Here is a 17,294-nt window from a genome sequence, read left to right as displayed (position 1 = left end):
GTGGGAATAATGCTATGGTTGACACCTATCAGTGACGGCTCTAATGCTAGGGACCACTAGATGCAGACGGTTAGTCCACAGGAGGGACTGCAGCCCTCTACGTGGAGTAACTCGTCTGTAGTGGAGACAATTAGACGCCGAAGACCTGGGGTATGCTGTAGATTATGCCTGAGCCAGACCTAAAATTCCGTAAGGGTTGAAGTATGGTGGTAGTGCTTTTGGTGTCAAAGCAGCAAGAAGATTTGTGAATTAAAGGGGGTGATATCTTGTGGTGTGATAGCAAGATGTGTGGTGATGCTCCTTATTAAAGGATGCTAACGAGGTGGTGGTTAATTTGATCGAAGTTGATTGGGTAAATCGAGATGATGAACCCTGTGAGGCCTTGCGATGATGCAAGAAGAAGGATCGATTGGTGGAGTCGATAAATGGCTCGAGAATATTACGTAAGTGCCGTGAAGGGAAAGACTTACGAGTTGGAAGCTAACCATAAGATGGGAATATTGAAGCGCGTGGAGGCTTCGAATAAAGGGATCTCTAACCCAGTGAAGTGAGTTATGGTAGGCTGAACATGTAGCTAAGGCACAGTTTGAAATCTGTGAAGGTGCGCAATTGCACAGACTGGTGTCAGTCCGGGTCGTGTCGATGTGAAATGAGGAAGTGTCCTCACGTGGCACTGGAAGGTTTCCAGTTGACGACAGACGACCAGTTGCCAGGTGGTAGCACTTAATGGCAATGATTGGAAGCGTGAGGCTTAAGGACTATGAGGTAAAGCCTTAATAGTTGTTGTGTATGCAATATAAAGGTTTAGCGGGCCCTAGTGGTTAGACCAGGCGAGAAAGAGACCCGAGGTGACAAAAGATGGTTGGATAGGGCAGAATTGTGTTGCTTAAAGGAATGTTGTTCCGTAATTAGGACTATAGATGGTAGTGTGAAATGTGTCCTGGGAAGAACTTGAGATGTTCTCCTAAGAGAAGTTGAGCATGAGGCAACAGCGTGAGATGAACTTCCTAAGGCGCTACAACTTCATCAGGAAAGATCACCTGGGGAAAGGCTAGCGAAATGGCGAGTGCCTGAGTAGGAAGGTGAGTCCTACGGCATCAAGTGGAAGCGTAAATTCCACAGGAGTAGCTGGGGTGATTTCCAGTGGGTGTAGTTTATATCGAAGAGGTAGTCGATGGTTGCAAGAGTAGTGCCTAGAGGAAGGTTGTGTTGGCTGTGAGCCGGGCGGTCCGGCTAGAACTAATGAAGTTGGTTAGATGGAAGTTGTGGCGAATTTAAGATGTCGCCAATGGGTAAAGAAAGCTCGAAGAAAGAGCTTATGGGACGAGATTGGTTTCCAGTAGTGGTGTGGAGGTGATGAAATCACCTAATGGCTGTGAGTGATGCAGCTAAAGGGATACCTTAGTGTGTGGGCAATCGATGAGAGTTAACCTCGTGTTTAAGGTTAATGGTTGTGAAAGGAAATTGGCTAGTGAAGCTGTTGTGGTGTTAGAGCCATGTGGTTGCTCACCGAGAGGTGTGAGTTAGCTGTAGTTAAGTGTATAAGAAATCTGAGAGAAGCCAGAGTCTCTCAGGGAACTAGCTAGCTGCTATAACTATAGATAGTGATATCAGGAAGGCGGCCTGAGAGTAGGGTCGTGCTGGTTGTGGTGACCAATGAGATTCAAGGAACAATAAGTCTTTTGTGATGGCATGGTGGTGTCGTCGTCGCGGTTAGGGAAAAGATGTTGTTAGGAAGGTCAAAGGTAACCATTATGCATGGTAAGACCTTGAAGCCGAGTGCGAATGGCCATGAAGGCTGGTATCGATGAAGTTTGAGATACAATGACCGTGGAGGAAAAATTCGTTGTTGTTGTAGTGTCGTCCTTGCGAGGAGAATAAAGGGAACCATTATGAATGGTTGAAGTCAATTGCGGATTCAAAATGAACCTGATTTAGGAGGGCTGGAAGTGTCATACCTCAAGAATAAGAGGCTCCATTGAGAAATGGTGAGGTTTGTAAATCCTAATGAAATTGAGGCTGGGTGAGTGAATTTGGCTGAAGACCGCTACAAGAGTGGGGGTGTAACCAAGATAGCTTGTTATGGTGCGGACCAAAGGCACGAGTCATCCTACTGGTGCGATGTAGTAAGTGATTGTGCAGGTGGTAACAAGCCATTCACTTGTGCCACGCACCGTGGGTGATGACGAGGGCCGATTAATGGTCCCGCGACCTAAAGCGCAATGGTAGGATCCTGGACTCGTGGTAGGGTAAATAGCCAAGGTAAGGCCTAGCTTGGGGACATAATTGTAAAAGCTGAAATGAGGTGAAGAATTGAAGAGGGGTTGCTCAGTGAAGAGTTCCCTTGTATGGGTAAGAGACCCCTACTAGCATGCGATATCGGCTAGTAAGTACCTTGTGTGCTTAAATGCCAAGAACTCCTGGTTGGGAGAAGGATGTGACCCGAGCATGGTTAAGCTCGAGGTGAGATTGTAATGGTGCGTGCATCGCCAAGCTCGAGTTGGACTCGGGTAATGCACGTATGGTTGAACTGTGTAATTACCTGGCATGGTGTTAGGTATGTGGATTTTGCGTAATCATATCGAAAATGAGGGTCGGCTGGTCAAGGTAGAAGACCATGTATGAAATGGTCGAAATTGGCAAGGTGGGCCAAATGGGTGCTTCCAGTGTAGTATTAGCACGATAAGTTGATCGGTAATAAGAGGTTGCCATGAGGATCAACTTAGGCTATGCGTGCGTGTGATAATGGCGGTATGCCATGATGAATGGGTGTCGAAGTGTCTTGTGGGCACTAAAAGAGACATTGCGGTGGATGATCAGTGCTAAAACGTTGCTGGTTGGACCAGCGTAAAATCGTGGCCATGTGATTTGGCAATGTGAAACGTTGCCGTGTGTGATCGGCGTAAAATCGTGGTAGACTGATCAGTGAAGCAATGTTAGTGAAAGTTGTTTGATTGATGGAAAATGGGAAGTGGTCAGCAAAGTGATGCTTCACGCCAGAGAAAAATCCATCTGTAGATGGACAGCGTTGCAATAAGCGAGACCAGCGACCAAAGGTGCGGTTTGGCGGGAGGCCAAAGCGGTATTCGATCGGTGAAGGTCCTCGAGAGTCAGAGGATCAAAGGCCTAAAGCAAAGCCTTGAGGTAGGTGTAACCCAAGGTAAATGTGAAAAATGAATAGGCTATGAGGTTCTCGAGCACGAGAATTTGCCATGTAGCCCGAGAATACGATTATCTTGGGCAGGAGATTATGGTAAGGTGAATTTCGAGGACGAAATTCTTTTAAGGAGGGTGGAATGTAACACCCGGTGTAACCGGTGTTAAGAGAATAAGAAAGGAAGTAAGTAAACTTCCAAAAATACCCTTGAGAAGGTGATGGATCCTTGAGATTGAGAATGCCCATGAGAAGGGTATTTTGGTAATTTGGATAGAGAAATCCAATAAAGGGTATTTTGATAAATTAAAAATAATTCCTATGAAGAATTAGGTGTGTAAGTGAATAAAAATCCCAATTTGGTATTTATGTGGAGATATATGGGATTAATAAATTCACAAAGAGTAATTGGGAATTTTGGAATTTAATTCCATAAAGGAAATTTAATTTTGAAATAGGGAAAATGGTGGATATTAAATTATTTGAGGAGAATAATTATATTTTCCCTAAGTTGTGAATTAATGTGGTAATGCCACTTGGAGAGATGAGATTAAACTTGGAAGCCAAGGTTAGTGTCTTGTTGTGACACTTGGCATTTTGTGGTTCAAGTATAATTGGGTGAATTAAATAAATGCAAAAGTTATGATAATTGGTCTTGTAAGCATTTAATAAGAGGCATGATTATATGGATTAAAGAAAATCCAAAAGAAAATGGTAAATGGTCACCATTAATGCCTTGGAAAATAATGAGAGTTATTTAAATGGGAAAGAAATTATTTATGTCTCTCAAGTGTGATGGATGTGAAATTAGTCCCATTAATTTAAATGGGAAAGAAATGGAAATTAGTCACTCATTTATGAGTGAAAATGGGGAGATTAATTTAAATGGGAAATAAATATAAATTCAATGGATGAGATGTATTCTTGAATTAGAGAATAAATCCTAAGGTGGGGATTTAAAGAGAAGAAATGGAATGGATTGCCATCCTAATAAAAGTGTGCTTTCTTTTAATGGTGGAGATGAAGTCTTGTAAAGACAAAGGAAATCCAATGGATGAGAGTAATCAAGACCAAAGCACATGGATTGTGCTTTCTTGTGTGGTTGGGATTTTCTTACAAAAAGCAAATGGAAATCAAGGGCTAAGATCAAGTCTTGAAATTGAGATTTCAAGACAAGGGTAGTATTTAAAGAGAAAGTAAGCCCTTGTCTCAAGTTTTTGCCATTTCAAAGAGAGAAAGAAAATGAGAGGAATGAAGAGTTGTCTTCCAAGAAGAAGAAAGAAATGAAGAAGGAAGAAAGAAGAGAGATATGAAGAAGGAAGAAAGAAGAAAGAAATGAAAATGGAAGAGTTGTCTCTCATGGAATCGTCAAAATCAAATAAGTGAATTTGGAGATATCGTTGATTGTAACAAAGTTGTCTCATTCATCCTTAAGGTGTTCTACTATGGACTCATGGCTGAAACTGAAGTTTTCAATACATCCCAAAATCAGAATTTGGACTTTCATTAGAGTATTTTCAGTATCAAAATGTCTTCTTTGACATGGATTTCGAATCGTCAAAATCAAATAAGTGAATTTTGAGATATTATTGATTATAACAAAGTTGTGTCATTCTTCCTTAAGGAGTTCTACTATAGACCCAAGGCTGGAACAGAAGTTTGAAAAACATCCCAAAATCGAAATTTGGACTTTCGTTAGGGTATTTTGTGTATCAAAAGGTCGTCTTTGACACGGATTTGGAATCGTCAAAATCGAATAATTGAATTTTGAGATATGGTTGATTGTAACAAAGTTGTCTCATTCTTCCTTAACGTGTTCTGCTTTGAGTATAAAAATGTCGTCTTTGACATGGATTTGGAATCATCAAAATCAAATAAGTGAATTTGGAGATATCGTTGGTTGTAACAAAGTTGTCTCATTCTTTCCAAAGGTGTTCAACTGTGGACCCATGGTTGAAACTGAAGTTTCCAAAATATCCCGAAATCGGAATTTGGACTTTCATTAGAGTATTTTGTGTATCAAAATGTCGTCTTTAACATGGATTTGGATTCGTCAAAATCCAATAAGTCAATTTGGAAATTTCGTTGGTTGTAACAAAGTTATCTCATTCTTCCATAAGGAGTTTCACTATGGACCCATGGCTGAAATAGAAGTTTGAAAAACATCCCGAAATCAAAATTTTGACTTTCGTTAGAGTATTTTGTGTATCAAAATGTCGTCTTTGACATTGATTTGGAATCGTGGAAATCAAATAATTGAATTTGGAGATATCGTTGATTGTAACAAAGTTGTCTCATTCTTCCTTAAGGTGTTCTACTATGGACCCATGGCTGAAACCAAATTTTGAAAAACATCCCAAAATCGAAATTTGGACTTTCGTTCGAGTATTTTGTGTATCAAAATGTCCTCTTTGACATGGATTTGGAATCGTGGAAATCAAATAATTGAATTTGGAGATATGGTTGATTGTAACAAAGTTGTCTCATTCGTCCTTAAGGTGTTCTACTACGGATCCATGGCTGAAACTGATGTTTGGAAAAAAATCCCGAAATCGGTATTTGGACTTTTATTAGTGTATTTTGAGTATAAAAATGTCGTCTTTGACATGGATTTGGAATCGTCAAATTCAAATAACTGAATTTGGAGATATCGATGGTTGTAACAAAGTTGTCTCATTCTTTTCAAAGGTGTTCAACTATGGACCCATGGTTGAAACTGAAGTTTCCAAAACATCCCGAAATTGGAATTTGGACTTTCAATAGAGTATTTTGTGTATCAAAATGTCGTCTTCAACATGGATTTGGAATCGTCAAAATCAAATAAGATAATTTGGAGATATCATTTGTTGTAATAAAGTTGTCTCATTCTTCCATAAGGAGTTCTAATATGGACCCATGGCTGAAATAAAAGTTTGAAAAACATCCCAAAATCAAAATTTGGACTTTCGTAAGAGTATTTTATGTATCAAAATGTCGTCTTTGACATTGATTTGGAATCGTGAAAATCAAATAATTGAATTTGGAGCTATAGTTGATTTTAACAAAGTTGTCTCATTCTTCCCTAAGGTGTTCCACTATGGACCCATCGTTTAAACTGAAGTTCTCAAAAAATCCCGAAATCAGAATTTGCACTTTCATTAGAGTATTTTAAGTATCAAAATGTCATCTTTAACATGGATTTGGAATCGTCAAAATCAAATAAGTGAATTTGGAGATATCGTTGATTGTAACAAAGTTGTCTCATTCATCCTTAAGGTGTTCTACTATGGACTCATGGCTGAAACTGAAGTTTTCAATACATCCCAAAATCAGAATTTGGACTTTCATTAGAGTATTTTAAGTATCAAAATGTCATCTTTGACTTGGATTTGGAATCGTCAAAATCAAATAAGTGAATTTTGAGATATTATTGATTATAACAAAGTTGTGTCATTCTTCCTTAAGGAGTTCTGCTATAGACCCAAGGCTGGAACAGAAGTTTGAAAAACATCCCGAAATCGAAATTTGGACTTTCGTTAGGGTATTTTCTGTATCAAAAGGTCGTCTTTGACACGGATTTGGAATCGTCAAAATCGAATAATTGAATTTTGAGATATGGTTGATTGTAACAAAGTTGTCTCATTCTTCCTTAACGTGTTCTGCTTTGAGTATAAAAATGTCGTCTTTGACATGGATTTGGAATCATCAAAATCAAATAAGTGAATTTGGAGATATCGTTGGTTGTAACAAAGTTGTCTCATTCTTTCCAAAGGTGTTCAACTGTGGACCCATGGTTGAAACTGAAGTTTCCAAAATATCCCGAAATCGGAATTTGGACTTTCATTAGAGTATTTTGTGTATCAAAATGTCGTCTTTAACATGGATTTGGATTCGTCAAAATCCAATAAGTCAATTTGGAAATTTCGTTGGTTGTAACAAAGTTATCTCATTCTTCCATAAGGAGTTTCACTATGGACCCATGGCTGAAATAGAAGTTTGAAAAACATCCCGAAATCAAAATTTTGACTTTCGTTAGAGTATTTTGTGTATCAAAATGTTTTGTTTGACATTGATTTGGAATCGTGGAAATCAAATAATTGAATTTGGAGATATCGTTGATTGTAACAAAGTTGTCTCATTCTTCCTTAAGGTGTTCTACTATGGACCCATGGCTGAAACCAAATTTTGAAAAACATCCCAAAATCGAAATTTGGACTTTCGTTCGAGTATTTTGTGTATCAAAATGTCATCTTTGACATGGATTTGGAATCGTGGAAATCAAATAATTGAATTTGGAGATATCGTTGATTGTAACAAAGTTGTCTCATTCTTCCTTAAGGTGTTTGACTATGGACACATGGCTGAAACTGAATTTTGAAAAACATCCCGAAATCGAAATTTGGACTTTCGTTTGAGTATTTTGTGTATCAAAATGTCGTCTTTGACATGGATTCGGAATCGTCAAAATCAAATAATTTAATTTGGAGATATGGTTGATTGTAACAAAGTTGTCTCATTCGTCCTTAAGGTGTTCTACTACGGATCCATGGCTGAAACTGATGTTTGGAAAAAAATCCCGAAATCGGTATTTGGACTTTTATTAGTGTATTTTGAGTATAAAAATGTCGTCTTTGACATGGATTTGGAATCGTCAAATTCAAATAACTGAATTTGGAGATATCGATTGTAACGCCCCAACCCCAAGATAGTATATAAGGTACTATAATATTTACACGGGCGTTAAGGAAATCCCATATACTACAGTAAGGATCGTAACCTGAAATGTTGGGACTTCCATAAAATAAACATTCACACACACAATTTATCAAGATAGCAGGGAAAGTAGACTTCATTCTCCACGAGACAAAATATTGTCAAAGTTAAGAGTACAAATCTTGTAACATACTACAACATCATAAGAGACGCCTAAACAAGATAACTACACTCGCGCCGCCTCTAGGCCTTCTCCCTTTGAGCCCGAGCCTGACAGATCTGGAACATTTGAATATTCCAGGGGTATGAACACCCGGGTTAGATCGTTAAATCTAAGTGAGGGTTAAAATAACTTCATGCGTGCAAATGCAAAATGCAGAGATGCATGCTCCAGGTGGATGTGACGCCAGGGTGTTGCAATCACCCCTGCCAACCTTATCATGTAACACAGCCTAACAACACGGCCAAGTGAAGACTCCCTTCACCCATGATATTCACAACTAGTCACAAGCCACACGTAGTGATGCATGAACAAATGGAAAGAAACATGCGTATCAAATGAAATAACATGATATGCGCATGCAATCACCGCCATCATGCTCAATAATATGCACAACATGTAAGAAATACAGTTTAGAAACCACTCACCGAAGCTTCCCACTTCTTGGTTGCACAAATTCACGGCCAAACGTCGCTCCAAGTGGACTGTTCTATAAAAACCGAGACCTTTTTGTATCCAAACCTAAAATAAGTTTAGATATATAAGTAGCTACTAAAATTAGGAGTTTTCATGAAAAATTTCAAGCCAAGAAGACCTATAACGCGCCCACACGCGCTCCCACAAATTCGGCCACGCGCCTGGACGCGCAGCTCTGTTGGGCGCGTGCGGCTCACGCGCCAGACGGACTTCCGACCCTGAAAATTAAAACGGGCATAACTCTCTCATTTTAACTCCGATTCGAGTGCCGTTTGAACCTACGGACTCCTCTTTCAACCCTCTACGTGGTTACAGAAAGAAGATGAGCTTACCTTGCAGTTTTGGTTACTGTTTTGCACGGATTTCAAGGGGCTCGTGCCTTCCAACGGCTTGCTTTTGGCTCCTACTCGGGCAGGGTTTCCTTCCCTTCTTTACAGCAGAGTTTCCCCTCCTTTATAAGCAACTTACCCCCCTTAATTTGGTGGCCAAAAACCCAACCCAAGGCATTCTTATATAGTGCCCTTAAATCCATAGGATTGTGACACTTGGCTTTCTAAGATGGTGACACTTGGCACTTGAGATTTACACCCTAATTATTGCTTTCTTCCCATGGTGACAAGTGGCTCTTGAGATATGAGCCTTATCATGACATTTTTAACCCTTTAACGAATGAATTTTCGCCACATGTTATGGAGATTTGAGCCGTAATGATTGCTTTCATCCTACGGCGCCACGTGTCCTCGAGATATGAGCTTTCATTATTACTTTCTTCCTACTACGACATGTGTCCCTCAAGATGTGAGCCTTCATCATTGCTTCCATCCTACGGTGCCACGTGTCCCTCGAGATTGGTGTTTAATTATTACTTTTAATTTTCCATCCAAATTACGCCACGTGTCCATGTAATCATTTCTACCCATGTGTCTCCATCCATATGGTGACATGTGTCCATTAATTGAATTTAATTCGGGTTTGAAATCCACAGCCACTTTTGATATCGTTTTGGAATCCAAAGTTAGGTTTAAATGAACTTTGAAGTCCATTGCCCTTAAGTCCCCTAAAGATCCTTGAATCTCACAAATTCCCAAGTCTTTGAGAACCTAAAGAAAATCGGGAAATCGTTTAATTTATTAAATAGAAATAGATTACAAGTTTTAGGGTATTACATTCACCCCTCCTTAAAAGAAAATTTCGTCCTCGAAATTTATTCCATATTCTCTAATACATCAAAAAGATAAGGGTATTTCTGGCGCATCTCTTGTTCTCTTTCCCATGTGATGTCTTCAAGGTTGTGATGTCTCCATAACACTTTTACCAGCGGTATTGCTTTATTCCTCAGCACTTGCTCCTTTCGATCAAGAATTTCCACAGGTTCCTCTATAAATGACAAATTGTCTTGCAGCTCGACTACTTCTGCAGATGTCTGTTGAGATGGATCTGGCTCGAATTTCCTCAATTGAGATACATGAAAAACGTTGTGAATGTTAGATAGTGCTGGGGGTAAGGCCAATCTATATGCGACTGGTCCAACCCGTTCTAAAACTTCATATGGCCCGATGTACCGCGGGCTCAATTTTCCTTGCTTCTTTCCTCTGGAGATCATACGGAAAGGCGAAACCTTTAAGTATACATTATCCCCCATCTTGAACTCCAAATCTCTCCTTCGGTTATCCGCATAGGATTTTTGTCTACTTTGGGCAATCTTCATTCGTTCTTGAATCATTTTGATCTTTTCACTGGTCCTTTGTACCAATTCGGGACCCAAAAGTTGTCTCTCACCCACTTCCGTCCAGCAAAGCGGTGTCCTGCACTTCCTCCCATAGAGGGCTTCATAAGGCGCCATCCCGATGCTACTGTGATAGCTATTATTATATGCAAATTCAACCAATGGTAAGTGCTCTTCCCAACTCCTCGAAAAGTCAATTACACAAGCCCGTAGCATGTCTTCCAATGTTTGAATTGTTCTTTCCGACTGTCCGTCAGTTTGGGGATGATAAGCAGTGCTCAAACGTAACTGTGTTCCCAAACTTTGCTGCAAACTTTCCCAAAATCGAGAAGTAAATCTCGGGTCTCTATCGGAGACTATGCTGACCGGCGTCCCATGCAATCGAATTATCTCCTTAATGTAGAGTTGAGCCAATTTGCTTACTGAATGCCCAACCTTCATGGGTAAGAAGTGCGCAGATTTAGTTAGCCTGTCTACTATTACCCATATGGCATCATTTCCAGTGGGTGTTTTTGGCAATCCTATTACGAAATCCATGGTCACATGCTCCCATTTCCATTCGGGGATTTCTAGCGGTTGAAGTTTTCCAGCAGGTTTCTGATGCTCAGCTTTTATTCGTTGACAGGTATCACATTGAGCTACGTATCGAGCAACACTTTTCTTCATCCCTGGCCACCAGTACAAATCCCTCAAGTCTTTATACATCTTGGTAGCTCCGGGATGAATAGTATATTTAGCCCGATGTGCTTCTTCCAGAATTGCTTGCCTCAAATCCTTATCTCTGGGCACGTAGACTCGATTTTGGAATCGAAGCACTCCATTCGAGAAATCAAAATCAGGATTCTTAACTCGCCCTTGGTCATCCACCCAAGACTTTATCCTTGAATCCTCAGAAGTAGCTTGCCGAATCTGTTCTAGAAGATGAGAGTGAATTGTTAGGCTAGCGACGTAAACAGACATTTCTTTAGGCATCACATTCACTGTCAACTGGCTAAAAGCCTCCACCAGTTCCCATTCCTGAGACATCAAACTGGCCATCAACATAGGCCCTTTCCTACTTAGTGCATCAGCCACTAAGTTTGCCTTCCCAGGATGGTACTGGATTGTACAGTCGTAATCCTTCAAAAATTCCATCCATCGCCGCTGCCTCATATTCAAGTCTTTCTGAGAGAACAGATACTTCAAGCTTTTATGATCCGTGAAGACCTCAAATTTCTCACCATACAAATAGTGCCGCCAGAGCTTCAAGGCAAACACCACCGCAGCTAATTCTAAATCATGCGTGGGATAATTTCGTTCATGTGGCTTTAACTGTCTAGATCCGTAAGCTATCACTTTCCCATATTGCATAAGGACACATCCCAATCCGTTTTTTGATGCATCAGTATATATCATGAATCCTCCTGACCCATTGGGCATTGACAAGATGGGTGCAGAAATCAACCTCCTTTTCAACTCATTGAAACTTTGCTCACAAGCTTCACTCCATTCGAATTTAACCCCCTTTTGGGTGAGTCGTGTGAGGGGCATAGCTATACGGGAAAATCCTTCCACAAATTTCCTATAGTAACCCGCTAGCCCTAAAAAGCTTTTTATTTCAGTCACCGTCTTAGGCGACCCCCAGCTTTTTATTGACTCGACTTTAGTGGGGTCCACTGCTATTCCATCCTCCGATATGACATGACCCAAGAAAGCTACCTTTCTCATCCAAAATTCGCATTTCGAAAATTTAGCATAAAGCTTATGTTTCTGAAGAGTCTCCAAAACAATCCTTAAATGTTGCTCATGTTCTTCCTCACTCTTTGAGTAAATCAAGATATCATCAATAAATACAATCACAAACTGATCCAGGTAAGATTTAAACACCCTATTCATTAGATCCATAAAAGCAGCAGGTGCATTGGTTAGCCCAAATGGCATTACCAAATACTCGTAGTGTCCATACCGTGATCTAAAAGCAGTTTTTGGAATGTCCTCTGCCCTAATTCTCAGTTGATAATATCCCGACCTCAAATCAATTTTAGAGAACACCCTCGCCCCTTGTAGCTGATCAAAGAGTTCATCAATCCTTGGCAACGGATACTTATTTTTGATGGTAACTTTGTTTAATTGGCGGTAATCTATACACATCCTTAAGCTCCCATCTTTCTTCTTTACAAATAATACTGGGGCTCCCCAAGGTGACACACTTGGCTGAATAAAACCCTTGTCTAAAAGGTCTTGGAGCTGAGTTCTTAGCTCTTTTAGCTCTGCTGGGGCCATCCTATAAGGTGGTATAGATATCGGGTTTACCCCAGGTACAACTTTTATAGGAAATTCAATTTCCCGACGAGGGGGTAATCCTGGTAGGTCCTCTGGAAAAACTTGAGGAAATTCCTTTACCACAGGTATGTCACCTAATTCCCATTTCTTATTCTCAACCCCTTCGACACAAGCTAGATACCCATAAGCACCATTTTCCATCATTCTAATGGCCTTAAGCACAGTTATTCGCTTGATTTCCCCAATACTATCCTGACCTCGAAATTTCACCCAAGTTCCACACTCGTCTTGTAAGCTTACTACCTTTCTACGACAATCCACTTTGGCATTATATTTAGATAGGAAATCCATCCCTAAGATTAGATCAAAATCTTGTATGTCCAGGGATATAAGCTCAATTGCCCACTCACCATTTCCAAATGAAATCTTCCCATCCTTATAACCCAAACGGGTTTCCATCTCTTTATTTAAAGGAGTGGCTATCACCATGGGGTAACTAAGTTCTTCCAACTCCAATTCTAAGCATCGTGTCAATGCATGAGATATGAATGAATGCGTGGATCCAGGATCTACCAGTACTTGTACCGAGGTATTAAGAAAGATCATCGTACCTTGAATTACTGCTGGATTTAAGGTCACATCTTCCTTTGACAGGTTGAATACGCGACCTTGGCGAAATCCTTGGCTCCCTTTATTTGCTCCCTGCTGACCTGGTCCCTTCCCTTGCGGACAATCCTTGGAAACATGGCCGGGTCGTTGACAATTGTAGCACACCCGTCCCTTCGTACATTCACGGATCATGTGGTCATTAGCTCCGCAATTATAGCACTTTGGGGTCTCTATCTTGCATGGCTTCCCTGAATGTGACTTCTGACATTTAGGGCAATTCTCTTTTTTCTTGAAATTTTTCCCTCGAGGTCCTAAGTTTGACCCTCTATCAAACTTCCTGTCTGTTGGGTTTTGGGATTCATTTCTCAAGGAGTTCATCCTCTCATGATTACTCTCCACAGTCTGGGCTTGAAAGACTACTTCTGCATACGTGCGTGGCCCGACAGAACTCAAGGCTTGTTGAATTTCCATTTTCAATCCTCCCAGGAATTTTTGAGCCTTGGCCTCCTCGTCCAAATTATAGATAGGCATATACTTAATGAGACGTGTGAACCTATCTTCATACTGGGCAACTGACATGCCCTCGGTCTGTCGCAGGTTCATGAACTCTCGGCTTTTCTCCATCTTCTTGCACAGAGGGAAGTACTTAGCATTGAAAAGTTCCTTAAATCGCGCCCACGAAACATTTGGCTCACCTTGCCCTTCAGGACTTCGTAAGGCCCTCTGCATCGTCTTCCACCATTGATCTGCCTCGTCTCGAAGTTGGAAAGTGGCACAACTAACCTTATCCTCCTCATCACAGCCAATGAAGTCAAAGATTTTCTCGATTTGTTCCACCCAATACTCGCTTTCGCAAGGATCGGCTCCTGCTTTCCCTCGAAAAATGGGTGGATTCAGTCGCTGAAATCGGTCGCTGATATCTGGACTTCGGGGATTGATATGCCCCGTTGGCTGTGTAGGTCGTGTCCCTTGCATGACGACAACCATGTTCTCAAGAATCCGCTCGACTCGGGTCATCCGATCTCCATATTCTTGATTCCTCTCATGCGGTTGGCTACCCTGGGGTGCCTCTGTCCTTTCCTCCCGAACTTCATTTCCTTGCCTACAGTTCCGGGTCCGACGGGTGTTCACCATCTGAAAACATCCACACAAGAAATCATAAGACTAGCATTGTTAACGTGTGGCTTCTAACGATCTATCTACAACAAATGAGTAAACTAAGCATACCACCATGTATCCGGAAAATTCCCAAATGCTATCATCAGTACTTAAGTTGCGCCTACCCAACCTTTGCCCAGTTTCATATGGTGTCCCTAATCCCAAAAGTTTCCCTAGGCACTAACCATTCTGGTCGTTCTAGTGTCTTTCAATTCTACTAATCTTAAGATTTAATGAGTCATACCTAAAGGAAATCCAATACCTTCATCCTCAATTAGATCCTGCAATCCCTTGAAAATCCCCAAAAATGGCCGCCTGATTTTCCAAAAGCCATTGTTCCTTATTCTTAAAATCTCGGATTTGTGTTTGAACATATTCCTCATTCCCCAAATATTTCAAAATCTAGATCCCCAATAATCGCTTAAACTTCTTCGTCACGTTTATTGGTAGGCCACGAGATTTCATCTAACAACAAATACACTTACATATCCTTATTCATTACTACTATCGTTCGTACATATAAACAAGCTGCCCTGCTGACGTGGATCCATTCCTGATATAGGGCAACATCTCCAAAGTTAGTCTCATTAAACCCAAATCAAAATTATAGGGCTCTGATACCAACTGTAACGCCCCAACCCCAAGATAGTATATAAGGTACTATAATATTTACACGGGCGTTAAGGAAATCCCATATACTACAGTAAGGATCGTAACCTGAAATGTTGGGACTTCCATAAAATAAACATTCACACACACAATTTATCAAGATAGCAGGGAAAGTAGACTTCATTCTCCACGAGACAAAATATTGTCAAAGTTAAGAGTACAAATCTTGTAACATACTACAACATCATAAGAGACGCCTAAACAAGATAACTACACTCGCGCCGCCTCTAGGCCTTCTCCCTTTGAGCCCGAGCCTGACAGATCTGGAACATTTGAATATTCCAGGGGTATGAACACCCGGGTTAGATCGTTAAATCTAAGTGAGGGTTAAAATAACTTCATGCGTGCAAATGCAAAATGCAGAGATGCATGCTCCAGGTGGATGTGACGCCAGGGTGTTGCAATCACCCCTGCCAACCTTATCATGTAACACAGCCTAACAACACGGCCAAGTGAAGACTCCCTTCACCCATGATATTCACAACTAGTCACAAGCCACACGTAGTGATGCATGAACAAATGGAAAGAAACATGCGTATCAAATGAAATAACATGATATGCGCATGCAATCACCGCCATCATGCTCAATAATATGCACAACATGTAAGAAATACAGTTTAGAAACCACTCACCGAAGCTTCCCACTTCTTGGTTGCACAAATTCACGGCCAAACGTCGCTCCAAGTGGACTGTTCTATAAAAACCGAGACCTTTTTGTATCCAAACCTAAAATAAGTTTAGATATATAAGTAGCTACTAAAATTAGGAGTTTTCATGAAAAATTTCAAGCCAAGAAGACCTATAACGCGCCCACACGCGCTCCCACAAATTCGGCCACGCGCCTGGACGCGCAGCTCTGTTGGGCGCGTGCGGCTCACGCGCCAGACGGACTTCCGACCCTGAAAATTAAAACGGGCATAACTCTCTCATTTTAACTCCGATTCGAGTGCCGTTTGAACCTACGGACTCCTCTTTCAACCCTCTACGTGGTTACAGAAAGAAGATGAGCTTACCTTGCAGTTTTGGTTACTGTTTTGCACGGATTTCAAGGGGCTCGTGCCTTCCAACGGCTTGCTTTTGGCTCCTACTCGGGCAGGGTTTCCTTCCCTTCTTTACAGCAGAGTTTCCCCTCCTTTATAAGCAACTTACCCCCCTTAATTTGGTGGCCAAAAACCCAACCCAAGGCATTCTTATATAGTGCCCTTAAATCCATAGGATTGTGACACTTGGCTTTCTAAGATGGTGACACTTGGCACTTGAGATTTACACCCTAATTATTGCTTTCTTCCCATGGTGACAAGTGGCTCTTGAGATATGAGCCTTATCATGACATTTTTAACCCTTTAACGAATGAATTTTCGCCACATGTTATGGAGATTTGAGCCGTAATGATTGCTTTCATCCTACGGCGCCACGTGTCCTCGAGATATGAGCTTTCATTATTACTTTCTTCCTACTACGACATGTGTCCCTCAAGATGTGAGCCTTCATCATTGCTTCCATCCTACGGTGCCACGTGTCCCTCGAGATTGGTGTTTAATTATTACTTTTAATTTTCCATCCAAATTACGCCACGTGTCCATGTAATCATTTCTACCCATGTGTCTCCATCCATATGGTGACATGTGTCCATTAATTGAATTTAATTCGGGTTTGAAATCCACAGCCACTTTTGATATCGTTTTGGAATCCAAAGTTAGGTTTAAATGAACTTTGAAGTCCATTGCCCTTAAGTCCCCTAAAGATCCTTGAATCTCACAAATTCCCAAGTCTTTGAGAACCTAAAGAAAATCGGGAAATCGTTTAATTTATTAAATAGAAATAGATTACAAGTTTTAGGGTATTACATCGATGGTTGTAACAAAGTTGTCTCATTCTTTTCAAAGGTGTTCAACTATGGACCCATGGTTGAAACTGAAGTTTCCAAAACATCCCGAAATTTGAATTTGGACTTTCAATAGAGTGTTTTGTGTATCAAAATGTCGTCTTCAACATGGATTTGGAATCGTCAAAATCAAATAAGATAATTTGGAGATATCATTTGTTGTAATAAAGTTGTCTCATTCTTCCATAAGGAGTTCTAATATGGACCCATGGCTGAAATAAAAGTTTGAAAAACATCCCAAAATCAAAATTTAGACTTTCGTAAGAGTATTTTATGTATCAAAATGTCGTCTTTGACATTGATTTGGAATCGTGAAAATCAAATAATTGAATTTGGAGCTATAGTTGATTTTAACAAAGTTGTCTCATTCTTCCCTAAGGTGTTCTACTATGAACCCATCGTTTAAACTGAAGTTCTCAAAAAATCCCTAAATCAGAATTTG

At 40.6% G+C, this 17,294-nt stretch overlaps 1 protein-coding gene and 2 long non-coding RNA genes across 3 annotated transcripts; all 3 read right to left on the bottom strand.

Annotated features, from left to right (window-relative positions):
• Positions 1-7,830: 7,830 nt before the first annotated feature.
• Positions 7,831-9,014, bottom strand: LOC127804222 (uncharacterized). The gene is made up of 3 exons (XR_008023672.1): positions 8,876-9,014; positions 8,495-8,588; positions 7,831-8,125 (listed from the first exon to the last, which is right to left on the bottom strand). It is a non-coding gene; the product is annotated as an uncharacterized LOC127804222 (long non-coding RNA).
• A 3,408-nt stretch (positions 9,015-12,422) lies between these two features.
• Positions 12,423-14,373, bottom strand: LOC127804516 (uncharacterized). The gene is made up of 3 exons (XM_052341387.1): positions 14,368-14,373; positions 12,562-14,274; positions 12,423-12,434 (listed from the first exon to the last, which is right to left on the bottom strand). The coding sequence occupies exons 1-3, from the start codon at positions 14,371-14,373 to the stop codon at positions 12,423-12,425; spliced, it is 1,731 nt and encodes a 576-aa protein (XP_052197347.1).
• A 434-nt stretch (positions 14,374-14,807) lies between these two features.
• On the bottom strand, positions 14,808-16,119 carry LOC127804221 (uncharacterized). Its single transcript, XR_008023671.1, has 3 exons — positions 15,981-16,119; positions 15,600-15,693; positions 14,808-15,230 (listed from the first exon to the last, which is right to left on the bottom strand). It is a non-coding gene; the product is annotated as an uncharacterized LOC127804221 (long non-coding RNA).
• Positions 16,120-17,294: the final 1,175 nt, after the last annotated feature.

Source organism: Diospyros lotus, chromosome 6, assembly GCF_014633365.1.
Source record: "Diospyros lotus cultivar Yz01 chromosome 6, ASM1463336v1, whole genome shotgun sequence".
In the NCBI taxonomy this organism is placed as follows: Eukaryota; Viridiplantae; Streptophyta; class Magnoliopsida; order Ericales; family Ebenaceae; genus Diospyros; species Diospyros lotus.
The sequence above is the reverse complement of the archived record's forward strand: the minus strand, read 5'-3'. Positions and strand labels throughout refer to the sequence as shown.